The sequence below is a fragment of the Dendropsophus ebraccatus genome, chromosome 11 (genome assembly GCF_027789765.1).
Source record: "Dendropsophus ebraccatus isolate aDenEbr1 chromosome 11, aDenEbr1.pat, whole genome shotgun sequence".
NCBI lineage: Eukaryota > Metazoa > Chordata > Amphibia > Anura > Hylidae > Dendropsophus > Dendropsophus ebraccatus.
The window spans coordinates 45,658,786-45,670,881 of NC_091464.1; the positions used below are offsets into that span (position 1 = coordinate 45,658,786).

General features: G+C 43.5%; 1 protein-coding gene across 3 annotated transcripts in view; it reads right to left on the reverse strand.

The window, feature by feature from the left end:
- Positions 1-12,096, reverse strand: part of SGSM2 (small G protein signaling modulator 2) — a 237,801-nt gene that overhangs the window by 10,922 nt on the left and 214,783 nt on the right. For all 3 annotated transcript variants that reach the window (XM_069946266.1, XM_069946265.1, XM_069946267.1), the window contains 5 exons: positions 11,247-11,392; positions 7,447-7,575; positions 5,754-5,936; positions 4,551-4,958; positions 4,270-4,394 (listed from right to left, as the gene is read on the reverse strand). In XM_069946266.1, coding sequence (XP_069802367.1) covers positions 4,270-4,394; positions 4,551-4,958; positions 5,754-5,936; positions 7,447-7,575; positions 11,247-11,392 — 991 coding nt within the window. The remainder of the gene's footprint in view (positions 1-4,269; positions 4,395-4,550; positions 4,959-5,753; positions 5,937-7,446; positions 7,576-11,246; positions 11,393-12,096) is intronic.

Consider the following 12,096-nt stretch of genomic DNA (forward strand, 5'->3'; position numbering starts at 1 on the left):
AGCTTAGAGAGAAAGTTAGTATATCGGGGATGATATTTAGGATTGTCCATATGATCCTTGAGAACATGCGGGGTCTGAGCGGCAGAGCGGTCTGAAAGCATTCGTGCCAGCAATGTGTGGGCTTTATTCCCCTTCTCATAGAATCTCTGTTTAGAGTAGAGCAACATACGCTCCACTTTATGCATGAGAAGGTCCATAAGGCGTGCTCTAGCCGCTATGAGCTTACACAATATCCCAAGAGAGGGCTGACTAATCAGTCTCTGTTCTAGTGTCGCTATCTCCTTCCTGGTAGCCTGCGCTTGTGCCTGGGTGTCTTTTTTAAGTCGGGATCCTAGTGCGATACAGTGCCCTCTGACTACCGCCTTGTGTGCCTCCCATAGAGTGGATTGCAACTGTGCCCTCGTTTTCCATAAAATATGCGGAAATGCATTCTTTTATAGAGTCCCTATGAATCTGGGTCTTTAGGAGCGTTTCATTTAATCTCCAATGACAGTGGCGGGTGGGGGACAGAAAAGAGGCCAGTGACAGAGCGACATGGCCATGATCCGACCAGGAGATCGGCCCTATAGAGGCACCCCTTGACAGACGCACAGTCGGCACATTCCCAAAGAAGTAGTCGATTCTAGTGTGTGTCTGACGGGGGTGAGAATAGAATATATAGGTGAGCTCCGCAGGGTGGTCAATGAGCCATAAATCATAAAGATTGTGGGCACGTATTAGCTTCCTGAATTCCTTAGAAAGTCTAAGTAGTTCAGGAGATGGGGGCGTACCAACAACGGAATGCCTATCCATTATCCCAGACAGGGGAAGGTTAAAATCATCACCAATCACTCACAGTGATGGGGGATAGGCGGCAACTCGCTTGAGAACCCTGCGGAGGAAGGGAATCTGAGTGCGATTAGGTGCATATACGTTACAAAGAAGGACAGGTCTCCCCTGAACAGTACCTTCCACAATAACATATCTCCCCCCTGGGTCTAGAAAAGAAGAAGTCACCTGCATAGGGCAGTGTCGTGAGATTAAAATTGCCACTCCTGCATGCTTACTACCCTTATGCTTACTGAGTACACCTGAGGATACTGATGCTGAGCAAACCTAAAGTTAGCAGTGTGATCAAAGTGTGTTTCCTGCAGGAAAGCAACACCGACCTGGGCATCCCTCAATTCTTTCAGTGCCAATCTCCGCTTAGCATTAGAATTAAGTCCCTTCACATTAATAGAGATACACTTAATCATTGGGAATAATGGAGGAACGATACCTGCCCATATGGAGGCACACCTGGCCCTGGGGCACAACAAAGACAAGCAAGAGGAGTACCTTCAGTAATGTCGACATTGCAGAGAAGCTGCCGGACTGGAGATCTGTAAACTAGGACATAACTGTGGGAAGACAAAGTGGGAAAGGCAGGGGAAGACACAGACAAGACCAACACAAAAAGATAAAGTAAATTACCAACAACATTGGAGAGGAGGCACATGGCCAATGACCCTTACACCAAACGTAAGGAATGGGGTAGAGTAAAAACCAGAGAGATAAACTCACAAGAGGAGAGCCTGAACCCCAGAGGAGGCGGAAGAGCAGGGAAGAAAAGAAAAGAGCAGGAAGAGTGTCATAAACTCCGGTCTACAGAGCAGACCCACGCAACTGAGAAAAGAGAGTACATAGTAGAATCAAATGAAAAGACCCCATAATCAGTAGGTATTAAGCTAAAGTACTAAGGCAGACACGGGCTCAGGTAGGGGTCTCAGGGGAGGACCGATGACCAGGGGACAAGTTTCCGGATCTACGTCGAAGCTTCTTTTGTCCCACCGGTTGCCAGACCGGAGGAAGAGGGAGTGCTGGCGGTGAGAGTGTCCACTCCTCAATCTTAGGAACCCGGAGATTCAGAGTCTCACAGAACCGGGTAAGATCTGAGAGGTCTCGCAGAACTGCAGAGCGTCCATCTTTGCGAGCGGATAGGGCAAAGGGGAAGTTCCACCTATATGTGATGTCATTGTCCCGCAACAAGGTCAAGAGGGGGCAGAGTAGACGCCTTTTCTGCAGAGTGATCCACTAGAGATCTGGGAATAGCTGAATCAGCGCCCCATCAAACTCCAGATTATGCATATTTCTAGTCGTAGTCATAATCCGCTCCTTCAGCTGGAAATCATGCACACAGCAGATTACGTCCCTGGGTACACCAGAAGAGGGCCTTGGCCGTAGGGCCCTATGAGCCCGATCAAGCTTCACCTTGTGGGCCGCAGGCTCCCCCAAAATGGAGTTAAAGATGGCCTCAAGAGTCTCAGGTAGATCCTCATCTTGTGTAGCCTCAGGTAAGCCCCGAACCCTTATATTGTTCCGCCTCCTCCTATTGTCCAAATCCTCAATGTGTCTTTGCATGTCACTCAGGGCGGAAGTTTGGGAGCTAACAGTGGATTGTAATTGTGCTATGTAGCCCCTGGTATCATCATGATCGTCCTCCAGAGTCTCCATTCTAGTCGTAATCAGCTGGATATCCTTTCGCACCTCAGAAATTTCATTACATGCTTTTTTGACCTCCGAAATCAGAGAAAGGAAATCATTTTTTGTAGGGAGTTGTGATAAGAGGTGACGGACGTCTTGCAAGGAGGCCCCTTTAGGGGGGAGAGAGTCAGTATCAAAGTCCTGGGCTATGGGCCAAATCCCTGAGGGAGAGCTGTCTGCACCCAACGGGTATAGGGGGTCAACAGGAGAGGCATGAATCTCTGCATTCACATGGGTGAGAGCACGTGTATTCAGGCGCCCTTTATCTGCTCTCTGTGACTTTGGCTGAGATGCCATGGCAGTGCTGCAGGCTCGAACCTCAGTAATGGAGGCTGTACGTAGGGAGGATGGGGGAGTACCCTTTATCAGTCCTGAGAGGGTTAATGGCGGGTGATCCGGTCTAGCAGGCAGATCGGGGGCTTGCAGAGACTGGGTGGGAGTGCTCAGCAAGTGTATACTGTCCGGGGGTCCTCACAGAGGCACAGTCCCTAGTACCTGTGAGGGGGAGCATGGTGACGCAGTTTCCAGGGGAGAAGATGGCTGACTCCCGCAACGGCAGTTCTTCCCTGCACTCTGCACTGATGGGGCGGGCGGCAGAGAGCGACTGACTGCGGGGGCAGGTGCGAGGGAGCCGGTCTGTGTGGCTGGGCTGCTCCCTGTCTGGTTACTTAGCCGGTACTGCGCCTGTCCCATGTGGCGGCAAGATAGCGCCAGGTCCGGAGTGTCCACAAGTGCCCGTCGGGAAGGAGACGCTGTGGGCAGAGCCGGGGTATTATGTGAGGACCCCCCCAGCCGTCGGAGCTCCCGCTCGTCTGTGGGGTAAGCCAGCTGCAGCTGGATCAGTGCGGGCTCGGGTGCGGGCTCTACTCGATCTCCTCAGCGCTGACAGAGGGGGGCCGGAGGAGAGAGGAGCCGCAGCATCGAGGCGTGCAAAGTACCTTCTTATGGGAGAGACCCCGAACTGGCTCTGGAGGTAGTGGAGGGTGCCTGGGAGGACTTCCTGGTGGATTTCCCCATGAACTGGGTGCCTTAGTTGTAAGGGGGTCTGCTGTAATTGCTGCGTGGGTCAGGAGCTCTCCTCTGCACGTCCTACTCCATCGGCTGCTCGCTCCGCCTCCCAAACTGCTTTTTCATAATAAAAATGCATTTTTGGCTTATAAACCTAATTACAAAGTTTCTTAAAATCGCCTGTACTATTGATTTCTGCAAAAAAATTTCAAGCATTTCCGAAACTGTACAGTTTGAGAGTTATAGACTTGCTAATCCCCCATGTGCTTGCTTTGCTTTTATAACCTATTGCTCATTGGAACGTAACCTAACTAGAACGCAGATTTATTACTCTCTTAAATATCTATGAGGTTCTGTAGCTCCTATCTGCTGTCAGAAATAACTCCTTCCCAGTTGAGCAGTTGCTCAATACTACAATTTCCAGAATGCATTGCTTCTCCTCAGCTCTTCATCATAGCCCTCCCACCCTGACTATACCCCTCCCACAGCACTTTTGATAAAAGTATCTGAAAAAAAAAGTTTAGAAAAATGCAAAAAAGCTAAAAATTGATCATTATGACAAAAAATAAATGTGTGAAATTTTCAGCCTTTTATTTGTTTGTTTTATTTATTTGTTAGAAACACTGATTTTTTTGAGGCTGAAAACTTTTGTAAAGACTGAAGAACTTTGTGTGCAAAGCCTACAACAATGAAAAAAACATGGCTTCTTTCTATTAAAGATTTTACTTATCAATACAGAGAAATGTAGGATTTATGTACCTGCACATGATGTTCCGTAGCTTTTCTAAATTATCCGGTGTGAAATACCAGTAATTCCTATCACATCTCTGGACATCTTTATCGATTCGATGTAAGTTTAAGGCAATAGTGTCCAATAATTCTATCTAATATGAAGAGAAAAGACCTTTAAAAAAGCACAATTCAGGCTAAATTTATATGGAAAATGTTTTGGTTTTTATGAAACAGCTGCAGTACTAATAGCAAATTGAATGACAGTAGCCGCTAGCTAGAATGTTATTAGCATGTCCACCATGACTTACTGTATACGACGTAGGGCACATGGAAGAGATATCCTCAGAATTATTTAAATACTCTAGCTGGGAGCATAGCTGCTCCTCACATATAGAATCCTGCATCTTAAGAACCCCCTTGGTTTTTCGTGGTGGACCCAAACTCATTTCTGTCCTATCAGACTCTGTGCTCGATTCTTCTTCCTCAAAACATATGCTTTGTTGATCATCAATGCTCGAAAGGATCCCAGAGGTCACAGAGTAATTTCTAGAAGAGGGAAGACCAGAATCTGGAGAGTCAAACTCCACTGACTGCTGAGGTTCAGCCGCCACCATAGCAGATGGAGTACCAGCTGCAGGGATGAGCGTGGACGTTTTATCGTGCCGGCATTTGAGATCTCTGTCTGTCACGTCTATTTCTTCGGTAGACATAAAAACCTGGGAAACAAAATATTAACAGATGTGAAAGTTGGATTAAACAAATATTTTTCATTATATTATTAAACCATGACTAATACATATGATTTGCATTTGCTAGTTACGATGAGTCAGTATGGGATTTCTTGGGCCCACTAAAGAACTCATTCTTTATCTATGCTGAAGATGTGCAAGTCACCGTGATGGTTAATAGTTGGTACTACTTAGGGTGGATCTGGTAGTCGCTGTATGGCAATGAATCCTACAATTATAGGTGTAGCAAAGAATTATGATCCACCTAATGTATTTTTCCTAAGGATTATCAATTGGATTTGGCATCCCGTATCTCTTGATTCTATGCCGGATACCCAGACTGGTGGGAGGCAACTGATGAGCTATCATCAAAAGCTTCAGGAAGTGTCATGCTTGCAACATGACCACCCAAGATGAGTAGCGTCTCACCACTGTACTTTACAGTACTTTTTACTGACCAACATACGGACACCCTGGTCTTTTTATTATCACCGCAGTTACTAGGCAAACTTTTTTGCCAAAGAAATTCAGATAAAGCATTTTCTGCTATTGCTATCTGTATGTGCAAACACGCCTTCCATGCAGTAATAATAACATAGGTAAACCGATCTGCTGTGAGTTATTTAAGTGGTTCTCAAGCCTTACCCAAAAGAATACGCTATATTAAAAAGGTTAAAAATGAATAATTGGTAAAAATCTTTAAATTAAAGTTATCTAGAGTCACAAAGAATTAACATGTAAACATAGTTTATAGCTGAGAAACAAAAAACAGGGTTGTCTTACATCGTTACTAATGGTAGAGTCCCGGTGAATGAGGCGTTGCACATGGCTGTCAATACTACTACCAGATGATAGTTTAGCATAAATGGCTGAGTGAGATTCCTTCTCCCGCTGCTTGACTATCACCTCACACGCTTTCCACTCTGCCATCACCTTTTGGTACCTGGATGCAATTACGTCATCAACCTAAGATTAAGAATAAAAAGATTTTCAATTCAGTTACTGTAAAAAATGACAGGTGCAATTTCTTGTTGGGGCTACAAGGCTAGGGTTCTTATTAGGGTACTATTACACGGAACGATAATCGGGCCGATTCGGACGATTATCGCTCTGAGTAATAAATACAATACAATATGATCGTTGATATAGGTTTGATCCTATAACTGTCGGGCGCCGACAGTGCGTATTAGCAGTGCGCGGCCGGAAACTGACAATTAACATTACTTATCCAGGCTGCAGGGCTCCTCTTGCTGTCTTCTTCTCCCCAGGTCCCGTGTGCTCCAGCTTTAGATCGGCCTGTCTCAGCTGACAGGCCACTCAGCCAATCACTGGCCGGGACCACTGTGGCCAGTGATTGGCTGAGCGGCCTGTCAGCTGAGACAGGCGACTCTGAAGCTGGAGCACGCGGGACCCGGGGAGAAGACCACAAGAGGAGCCCTGCAACCTGGACAGGTAATGTATAAAGTAAAAGCGGTATAGATGTCCCTGCAGCTCTTATTAAACAATAATCAGGCTGTGTAATAGCCCCAGTAAACGAGCGCTAATGGATTGAGGTAAAGGCATTTGTTTCCTCCATTATAGGTCCAGTACAGGATTGCTCTCCTTCCCTATACTGACTTAATTTAGGTTTTGAACAAATGCAGGTTTCCAAGTGAGTTATTTAATTTTTTGTTTTGGCAGAGACTTATTGATATATTTGACAGACATTGTAGCTAAAAACTGGAAATCTGCCAGGATACCTGGAAAAGCAAAGATAAAAAAAGGAGACTATAACTGCAAAATGGAGAAAGATTTAGCTCTTAATAAGGGGAGTGGTGAAAAGTTTTTTATACATGGGGAACTTTGGATGAAAACCTTCCCTTGCAAATAATGATTTATCAATATTGGTGTAAGACATATAAGTTTCTGACTATATTATTATAGAGTCTAGTATAACTTTTGTTTTATCATTTATATCTAGAATTGCTGCAGCAGTGGCCCCAGCCGGGTCAAAGAACGGCTGGTGTTAGTGAAGATCATCCTGGCCAGTACTGCAGTATCGGCAGGATGATCTTTATTTCTGTTGAATTCGGATGCGGGTGCATCCGTGTGTGCCCACAGCCCAATTCACATTGCACACAATGGAGAGTGCGGCCAGAGCTGCACTCTACATTGTGTTAACTGACAGGTTCTCTGCGGCTGCTATTCAATGAATAGTGTCCACACAAAACTGACATGTCAGTTTTCTGTGTGGCCGATTTAAATCCCAGCCGGAGCGTATGCCATGTGTATATGCTCCGGACAGAATTCCATTCATTCAAATACAGTGTATGTTTAGCATAAATTACGTCCGTTGTTGCAAATTGCAACAACGGTAGTGATATATGCTAACCATACGTTGTGTGAACATGGCCCTATAATATAAAGATCTGCTATTGCAACATAATCGTTTTTGCACATTGAGGGTAGAGAAGAAGAAAAAAAATCAAATACTCACTCGGTCCATTTCTTTCTTAGTCATGCCAAACTTGTAATGTCCAAGTAGAAAAGGCCAAACTTCTTTGCGAATATCATGTTCTACTCCCCCGTAATACACCATCCTCAGCAGCTCCATTTCTTTGTAATTCTGTCTTACAGAACAAAGTATGCTGAGTATATTTCTTTCTAAACACAAACATTTGGGCCCATTTGGGGCCATTTAGATATGAAAAAGATTTTCTTTTTAACGCAGTTACCAAACATTTCATGCATTACACCGAGTCAGCCAAAACCAGGAGGGGAGCTGACACAGAGAAATCTATAATAGAAATATTTGCACCATTTTTATGTGGACCCCTGATTTTTGCTACAATACTGACCACACTACAGGCCAAAATGCTGCGTGTGAACCCTTTCACCTCTAATCTCCTGGTCGACCACAATTCTAAATCTGTTGTAGAAATTAAGTTGGCTGAAACAACATTCCTCCAGGACCCAATTCACCCTTTACTCACTTATACACGTTTGTTCAGCTGAACATTCTAGCCAGCCAGACCACTGCTTTTAGAGCAGAGTGGTGGAGTCAAGTTTGCTAAATTAAAGCATTTGCAAAAAGGGAATACCCCTTTAAGGACCAACTAAAAAGTTATTTCCAGAGGGGACCACACTGGCTACACCAACACAAGAGAGTCAAGTAGTGTGAACACCACTGCAATGGAGTCTACTACTTTTATCCATGGAAGCTGCCATTATAGTAAGTTAGCGGCACACAGTTTATATTGCAGCAGAGGTTTCATTCAGCAGAACACTTTCTAAATAAAAATTGTTAAGGGAAAATAGAGTTTTATGGTCCTATCACAAGTAGTATCTCTGTGCTCTAGAGAAAGGGAGACCGTCAATATCAACTATATGCCTGTTAAGGTGTCTACTAGAGATGTCTATAAAAACCTTTATGTTTTGACCCATAAATGTGCCTCCATATGTTGTTTTCTAATAGATAAAAAAATTATGATAAAAATTATGCAGCCAGCAAACTCTCCATAACACATGGATAAATTGAGAACTCTCAGCAGCAGCTTGTGTCACCAGTAGATGAATCTAGAGGTTAATGTTTTAGGATGCCCCGCATTCACTTTTAATAGGCTGTCTGGAATCAAGTATAATATAGCAAATTCATCTTGTCAGAAAGGGAGATTAAAAAAGTGCAAAGCACAAAGATGAAATTGCACAGAATGATTTATGACCTGTGTACAAATGAAATAAAAAAAGTGATGCTGCTTTGATTACTATCCTGGCAAGAGAATACTGTGCTGAAAAAAGTCAGTGTAAAATGTTTACATATTTTCAGTATTAGAAAGTCAGAAAAATGGCAGAAAAAATGCTGAAACATAAATAGTCTGGGCTGACCAATAGAAATAATCGTGGAAAGAGGTATCACATTACAGGGCAATTATGGGCCATTTAGTCCAGTAGGTTTAATCTGAACCCACTGATCAAACGGCACCGGCACAGGGAAGCCGTCGCTGCTGTCCATTTTTCGGACCGCTGCTCGGTTCCCGTGCGCGGCGCCGTTCTATGCACAGGAACCGGCTGGTGCTCAAGCACTGGAGGTAGGCCGGGCCGCCCCCAGTGGGAGGGAATTCCCTCCCCTGTATGACGCGGCTCCCTTGGAATGACCTGGTGGTACATCCTCTTTAACTTAGCATTATTAGTGAATGGTCATATTTAGAACATTCTCCCTTTCAATTGAAATATATATATGATAAAGATGATAACTATAGAAGTCCGGCCATATAAAAAAGTTTTTGAAACTGCAGATGCAGGGGGGAACATAACAAACTATACTTGAGGCTTGATTGCCTCTCCAGGACCCCCGCTGGGCTTTGGGATCTCCTGCAGTGCCAACCTGGTTGATGGACAGCCCATTTAGCCAGTCAGTGACTGGGGTGGGATGCAGCTCCGGTCACTGATTGGCTGAGCGTGCAATCCATCAAGCGGGGCGGGCATTTTCCCTGATTCGTGACATCATCACAACCCAGGGGAAAATGTGGTGCATCATGAGCAAGAGGAGGGTTAAGTAATGATCGATTGTTATGTTCTCCCTTACCTCTGCAGGCTCTAAGATTTTGTAAATGGCCGGATTTCCCCTTTAATATTCTATGGCACTAAACCTATCCATTCTGTGCACGTGGCAATAAAGTAGGTCAACCAGCATAAATACACTACAAAGCAAGTCACAGCTATAGGGCCTCACTATCAGCAATCATCTTAACCCCTTAACGACCAAGGGTGTACATTTACCGCTGCCTGGGCCTTGGCGCAGGAGGACATAAATGCACATTACGGGTGACGACCGGCTGAAATCTGCAGCCAGGCCCTCACCCTCAATGGCAGGCAGCCGTGATCACTTGGCCGCCCGCCATTAACCCCTTAAACGCTGTGATCTTCTGATAGAGCCTGCCTGTGGCAGACTCTATCAGAAGATCACAGAAGATTGCCGATAACACTGATCCCTGCTATGCTATGGTATAGCAGTGATCAGTGTATGAAATCTAATGTATTAATGTAAAAGTCCCCTAAGGGGACTTAAAAAGTGTAAAAAAAAAAGTCAATAAAAGTTTTTTAAAAATGTCCCAAAGCCCCTCCCCCAATAAAAGTGAAAATCACCCCCCTTTTCCATTTTATACATAAAACACATAAAAATAATAGTTAATTAACATATAATATACTGCAGTGTGCGTAATCGTCCGATCTATTAAGGCTGGGTTCACACAATGTATACTTCAGGCAGTATTTGGTCCTCAAGTCAGGTCCTCATAGCAACCAAAACCAGGAGTGGATTGAAAACACAGAAAGGCTCTGTTCACACAATGTTGAAATTGAGTGGATGGCCGTCATATAACGGTAAATAACTGCCATTATTTCAATATAACAGCCGTTGTTTTAAAATAACAGCAAAAATTTGCCATTAAATGACGGCCATCCACTCAATTACAACATTATGTGAACATAGCCTTTCTGTGTTTTCAATCCACTCCTGGTTTTGGTTGCTATACAGCCTCACAAATACAGCCTCAAATATACATAGTGTGAACCCAGCCTTAAAATAAAACATTATTATTCTCGCACAGTGAACAGCATGAACAAAAGCACTAAAAAACCCAGCAAAGATAGCTTTTTTTAAATGACATTTTATGCATAAAAAATTAATAAAAAGCGATCAATACATCTGATCTAGAAAAAAATGTCACAATAGGACCATTTTAAATATACCTATTTGCAAAAAAAAAAGTTTTACTGCTAATAAAAATAGTAAAACGTTAGAAAACCTAGTAAACATGCATATCACTGTGTTCAGACTGACCTATAAAAGAAAGAAAAAATTTCAGTTTTACCGTAAACGTAAACATGGAAGCCCCCAGAATTTGCGGAATTGCATTATTTGACCCAAATTCCCCCCATAAATGATATTTTGGGGGTTCCGTCATTCATTTTATGGCAGATTGAAAGATGCCATTACAAAGTAAACCTGTTCCTAAAACAAAACAAGCCCTCATATGGCCCTGTAGGTGGAAAGATGAAAGAGTTATTGGGCGAGGAGGAAAAAATGAAAACGCAAAAGTGACAATTGGCCCAGTCCTTAAGGTCATTTCAGGCCCGGTCCTCAAGGGGTTAAAAACAGTGAAGAACTTTAAAATGTTTCCTACACCGTGATTAACCTTTATATAAAATCTCTAGGTATTAAGATTTGCACCGTCTGTTATGATGTTAAAGAAGAACTGAGATTAATGTAATGTAGGCATGGAGTGTGCAGTTTACCTTCATATCCTTCTGATACTTGCTCCATACTTCTTTGGTTAGGCCACCTGATGCATCCGAGGGCTTGTCAGGCGGTATTATTGAGTGATGGACCAGGGCTGAGAGATGTGTTCGAACAGTGGACAAATGACGACAGTAAGCAAGCCCTGCAGGGAAGCAGCACAGTAGGAAGCCTCAGCCACAATACAATCATACAATCATTACTACTTATTAGGACGGATGGGAGTTTCTGAACATGGTGAGCACACAGGCCTAAATGTATAAATATGTTCAGGAAATAGAAATTTGAACGGAAGTCTCTTTATTGGTTTTAGACCCAAAAATACAGAATACACACAGATCAGATAAATGTATATATTAAAATCTCTTTATCCAGGATATTTTGCTTGTCATAGAATTATATGAATTTTTTACTTGTAAAAATAGAATGCCTTAGAATGCAACCTTAATGGAAGCATGACTATAAAATATGGCGACATGGTAAATGTAGGGAAGCAAGAGAACACTGGGGGGAAGAAAACAAACCCTCAATTTAATGATGAAACATGTTAGTAAATGAGGTCCGATACATTCTATTCTTGAACAAATAGTTCTCCCATAAACCTAATATGGGCTATAGTGGGGTGGATTAGCAATACCTGGAAACAATCTGTTTTATAGATGCAAGAGAGTAGGAATAGTCATTATCTTACAGGGCCAAGGACTAGGTGCAAGAAGTTTACTGGTGGTATTATTCTCCTCTCAGTTGTGTTTAACTCTTGATTGACTACTCTTTTCTTGGCCTTCTGTACTTGACTGTGCTACATTAGCATCGCTTACTGCTCAGTACATGATTGAGAGATTGGAACCC